We start from the raw sequence: 5,532 nt of genomic DNA on the forward strand, positions 1-5,532 counted from the left end.
CCACGTGCATCCAGCATGTCCTGCTAACTCTTCTTACATAAGATTCCCAGTATGTAGTCAAGGCAGCTGTGAATCCCTCTTACCCGACGTCTAATAATAAATCGAGGCTAAATTTCCGGACTGCAGCCACTTTAGGTTCGGGATTGAGGGGTTCTTTTGCAACCCGGACACACATGCATTCCGGTCATCCCACCCGGGGAGTGCTCGCCAAGCCCGCCCAGCCCGCGCGCGCCAGTCCGCCCTCTGGTTTGGACGGTGGCTCCTTGGGCTCAGTGCCTCGCCCTCCCTCCCCCAGCCAGCTTGCTCTGGGTTTGGTGCTGGGGCGCGGCCGCTCCATCCTCCCAGCCCTACCCTGCCTTGCCCTGCTGGGCCGCCCAGCCTTAGCCCGGGTATCAGGCGAGAGGCGGAGCCACCCGGCGTGCCCCGCCCCCGCGGTAGAAAGGGTTGGGCGAGTGTTACTCGCGGTCAGGGCTGGGACCTTTTATCTGTGCTGCTGGAGGAGGTAGGAGGAGGAAACATCAGGGGTGGTCCTGGGCGCCTGGGACACCTTTCCTGGACTATAAATTGAGCACCTGGGATGGGCAGGGGGCCGAAGCAGCCTCCATCACCCATACTCACAGTCCGATCAGTGACCGCAGCAGCGCCCTTGGGCAGCCACCGTCCGCAACCCAAGCACTGAGAACCAGGGGATTTCGCAGTGCAAGAGGTGGGTGTCCCTGCTCTTTGCCAGCCCGGGCTAATATGGTTGCTTTCGCTTAGGTTTTAGAAGGGAGAAACCAGAGTCCGGGCTGGGGATATTCTTTCTCCTCTTTTCTTAAAGGTCCTCTGCTAGCATTGGAGGAGGTGATACCGACTGGTCCTAGGGAGCCACCCTGGTGCCTTCTCCGTCCCGCAGTGCTCAGGGCAGGAGCATCGCGCGAACAGGGGTGCCGGGCACCCTAACCGGGTAGGTAATTTGTTCTTTTCGTCTCTGTCTCCCAAGCAGATCAAGGCTAGACCCAACCACCCACCGTCATCGTGAGCCAAAGCTAAGAGCGCCGCGCATCACGAAGGGCAGTGCTGAGACAGAAGCAAGTTAGAGAGGGCGGAGAAGGATTTGGGAATCCTGTCACACCGGCTTCAAGCAGGCTCCCGGCATCAGCCTCTGAGAGCGCTTGAAGGCGAGCATCGCCAGAGGTTTATCTCGGTGTATCAGTGTCCCCGTGTTTCCGCGCCCGCTCAGCCACCATGATGCAAATCTGCGACACATATAACCAGAAGCACTCGCTCTTTAACGCCATGAATCGCTTCATTGGCGCGGTGAACAACATGGACCAGACGGTGATGGTGCCCAGTCTGCTGCGCGACGTACCACTGTCCGAGCCGGAGCTAGACAACGAGGTCAGCGTGGAGGTAGGAAGCAGTGGCAGCTGCCTGGAGGAGCGCACGACCCCGGCCCCAAGCCCGGGGAGCGCAAATGGAAGCTTTTTCGCGCCCTCCCGGGACATGTACAGCCACTACGTGCTGCTCAAGTCCATCCGCAACGATATCGAGTGGGGAGTCCTGCACCAGCCATCGTCCCCGCCGGCCGGGAGCGAGGAGAGCACCTGGAAGCCCAAGGACATCCTGGTGGGCCTGAGCCACTTGGAGAGCACGGATGCCGGCGAAGAAGATCTGGAGCAGCAGTTCCACTACCACCTGCGCGGGCTGCACACCGTGCTCTCCAAACTCACCCGCAAAGCCAACATCCTCACCAACAGATACAAGCAGGAGATCGGCTTCAGTAATTGGGGCCACTGAGGCGGGCCTGTCCCCGCGGCCCAGCACCCTCTCGGGTCGGCTCTACCACCCCCTTTCTTTCCTCCAAGCTATTTTCTTCCTGGTTGTGGGGCGCGAAGGGCACACTGTAAAGTTGGGCTGAGTACTTGGTGGGGTTTGTGTGGAGAAGAGGGCCTCATCGCGAGAGCAGAGGAAAGTAGTCGCCAGAGAGGGGGGTTCAAAGATCCCCGGAGGGGGCCTACTCTGTGTTGGTGAGAATGGAACTGGGCCGATGTCCTTCATTCAGCCTGTGCCTTTCTTGGGGTTTCTTTTCTGTTTTTCTTTCCGGAAGAGAAGGGCCTGAGAAAGGGCCATGCCAGGGCACAGCGCTGGGTTGCCACACTTGGGAGGGCAGCTTCTAGCTGGGTGCTCGGGGGAGGCGGGGCGCAGCCTCCTGCCCGCCCTGCTTTGAGCTGCAAGAGGAGGCCTTGGCGTTGCTAGGATTGCGTCAGTTTTCCTGTTTGCACTATTTCTTTTTGTAACAGTGACCCTGTCTTAAGTATTTCAGATCTCTTTGCTTTGAAACTTCGTCGATTCCATTGTGATAAGCGCACAAACAGCACTGTTGGTAACCGGTACTACTTTATTAATGATTTTCTGTTACACTGTATAGTAGTCCTGTGGCACCCCATCCCTTTCACGCCACCCCACCCCCACCCCTGTGTGTGTAAACTGGCGATGTGCCAGCTAGGATGAAGCTTGCCACTCGGCCAGCGAAAATAATAACATTATTATGAGAAAGTGGATTTATCTAAAGTGGAACCAACTGACATTCTATCTGTGTCTTACGTAGAATGATGAAGGGCTCCACTGTTGTTATATGTCTTGTTTATTTAAAACATTTTTTAATCCAGATGTAGACTATATTCTAAAAAATAAAAATGCAGATGTGTTAACTAAACTGGACAAGTGTGTGTTGCTCTTTATTCCACCAATGAGTGACCAAATCATTAAGAAGAAATTTCCTTTATTTCGCTGACATTATTACCGTCTCTCTGATATTTCCAGGTGGTGTCTAGTCATCTCTACAAGTATTTAGTTTTGACAAGTAGCTACTGGAGAAGCTTTGTTCCAGTTCAGTTCCAAGATGAGATCAAATATCCCAAGGAGAAGTTCATAAATATTCAAAGCATCTGTGAAAGTATATATAGTACCTTTCAGCCAATTTGGCTAGCTTATCGCAATATTTAGTTAGTGGAAGTGTTTTGAAGCCAAAAGAATCTAAATTTCACTTGACTATAGAAAAGTGAAAAATTAGCAACATCAAAAAAAAATCCAGCTAATAGCAATACACTCATTTTGCTGGTCTTTATTTTAAAATATTGCTTGTAAATCGTGAGAGATATTTTAAAAAGTTATAGCATAAGTATAAGCAATGTCCTTCGTCAGGAGTCCCCAAACATTGTCCAGCTTTTCAGTGACCCATTCAGCACTTGTGGATAGCAGATCTGATCAAAGCTGCCCTAAGTCTCTGAGGAATGCTTTTTAAGATAGCATTCCTGGGAGATGGCCAAACAGGTGAGACAACAGTGTGCACTTTCTTTATTTCATTGGGTTGGGGGATACACTCCAGGTCAACCTCAGTTTCACCAGAAATCATGGGGGCATTCTCTAAATTCATAGAACCTGATTTTAAAACACACACGACTTTACAGTTTTTAAAAAATATCAGTTCTGTGTGCGCGCGTGCATTACAGGCCAGGCCAGTTCAAGTCCATTATCAGCATTTTGCAGCAGAGAAAAAAAAAAGCGTGGGGCGAGGAGGGGGGGGAGGTCTCCAGACTGGGATGCCTGCCTGTTGCCAGCAAAAGTTAATCGTTAATAAATGAAGATAAGCTAGCCAGCACCAAATGTCAGCTATACCCACATTTGTTTTCTCTTCCCTTTGAAATATCAAAGTGCAAATAAAAAAATTTAAAGGCAACTCCAGAAGCAATGAGGGTGGAAAGAGACAAAGACTGTGGTGCTAGAAAATTGTGTGTATAAATTTCCTGTTCCTCCGTATTGTAGATACATTTCATTCTCCTGGTACCATGATTGAAGTCCAGCATAAGACTTAAACTGCTTCCTGGGCTTACAGTGGGGATTGAATGAGATGATAACCAGAATGCTTATTACTTGGAAGATTCTCTTAGGCACCAGGGAAAATCACTTTTAGGTTTCTCTCTTATTCTAAACACATTGTGTGCCTCCATTTCCTTTCCTGCTCTGTCTTCTTTATGAAAATATGAGGCTTTGGGCAGATTCTGCTGCTGGAAGGAAAGTATTATTTTAAGTAACATACAAAACTGATTCATCCATTTCCCCCAAGTCATAAGGGAGAGCCTGATTAAAATCAAGAGAGAATGTGATGACAAGAACTTTATGAGACGCTAACTGAAATGTGTGTTCAGAGAAGTCGGGCAGAATAATAAAGTATATGCAACTGGCAAAAGTACTAACTTCATTCTTTTTATTTTTAAATATTTTCATATAAGCGTGGGTGTGTATGCTAATGAGTCTCAACTAATATTAATATGATTTTCTGTTGAAGAACATTTGATAACAATTTTCTACACAAGATCTCACACCTCAGCTTTTGAGAACCTGCTTGTGCCCCCCAGTATGCAGTTTTGTTCCTGTGGAGAGTTTCACATTTTATATTCATCTCTTCCTTAGCAACCTGCCTGATGTATTCCTATTCCTGGTGTCAGAGGGCATGTCATCATTCTCTGACCAATCTGGAAACATCTGCAGTTGGCAGGTTTTAAAAATTGAAACTGGCTATTTGCATATGCCTCGTTGTTTTACTTTTAGTTTTGAACAAGAAAATCATTCTTAACTAGTGTTTTCTGTCCTCTTTCTCTCCTTTCACGTCTCCATCTCTCCCTGTTTTATTTTAATATCCCCAGCATTTTCTTAAATGTTTATACATAGCTCTAGTTCATTTAGGGCTCAAATTTTATACCATAAACCTTTATAAACAAATTTATTTTTTATGGGTTATCTAGTAAATTTTATCCACCAGTATATCCTTGCATGATTTCTTTTAAAAGAATTTTAAATAAAATAATGAGAGGAGCACTTTCTTTACAAATGTGGAGGTGAAGTATCATATTCTCAAATAAAAGCATAGACTGATGGGTTGGCTTTGCAAATAAAATGTTAAGGGTTTCTGTTGGAAAAGTTTAGTTCTTGATCAAGAATAAAATGCTTTATTTACTGAGATCATTTAAGCTAAAAATTAATTTTCTAAAGATCATGTTCACTTTAAAAAATAGCTCAAGGGAATGAAAAAGTTGTTCTTTATTATTCCAAATCCATGACTGGGCCTCTAGGTCATGTGGGGTTGTGGACGACACAGTGAGAGAGGTAGACGGTCTATTACCAACAACTGCTTCCTTTTTTCTGGGTTTCATGAAAATATTTTTTGATTATAAATTAATTTTAATATTTCTCCCTTTCCTCTCTTCAAACTCTCCCATATACCCCTGCTTTCCTTAAAATTCATGTCCTCTTTCTAAATTAACTATTATTGGGTATATATATATATATATATATACACACAAACACACATGTATTCCTAAATATAACCTGTTGAGTCCATACAGTGTTACCTGTATTATGATTTCAGGGCTGACTGGCACTGGACAACCAAGTGATATGCTCTTCCACGAGGAGTGCCACCTCTCCTATCTCCAACTTTACTCAGTTTTCTCAAGTTCTCTATGTTGGATTGAGGTCTCATGGGTTTTT

At 46.3% G+C, this 5,532-nt stretch overlaps 1 protein-coding gene across 5 annotated transcripts; it reads left to right on the plus strand.

Annotated features, from left to right (window-relative positions):
• Positions 1-366: 366 nt before the first annotated feature.
• On the plus strand, positions 367-2,701 carry Mid1ip1 (MID1 interacting protein 1). Of its 5 annotated transcripts, none has more exons than XM_028767825.1 (3): positions 511-706; positions 821-843; positions 983-2,701. In XM_028767825.1, exon 3 carries the CDS (start codon positions 1,228-1,230, stop codon positions 1,777-1,779), a length of 552 nt encoding a protein of 183 aa, XP_028623658.1. In that variant the 5' UTR covers positions 511-706; positions 821-843; positions 983-1,227; the 3' UTR covers positions 1,780-2,701. The 5 variants fall into 5 exon arrangements, with proteins under 5 accessions (XP_028623656.1, XP_028623655.1, XP_028623659.1 ...); XM_028767824.1 differs by having other exon boundaries at positions 986-2,701; XM_028767823.1 differs by lacking the exon at positions 821-843 and having other exon boundaries at positions 367-706.
• Positions 2,702-5,532: the final 2,831 nt, after the last annotated feature.

Source organism: Grammomys surdaster, unplaced genomic scaffold, assembly GCF_004785775.1.
Source record: "Grammomys surdaster isolate TR1022 unplaced genomic scaffold, NIH_TR_1.0 182, whole genome shotgun sequence".
Lineage (NCBI taxonomy): Eukaryota > Metazoa > Chordata > Mammalia > Rodentia > Muridae > Grammomys > Grammomys surdaster.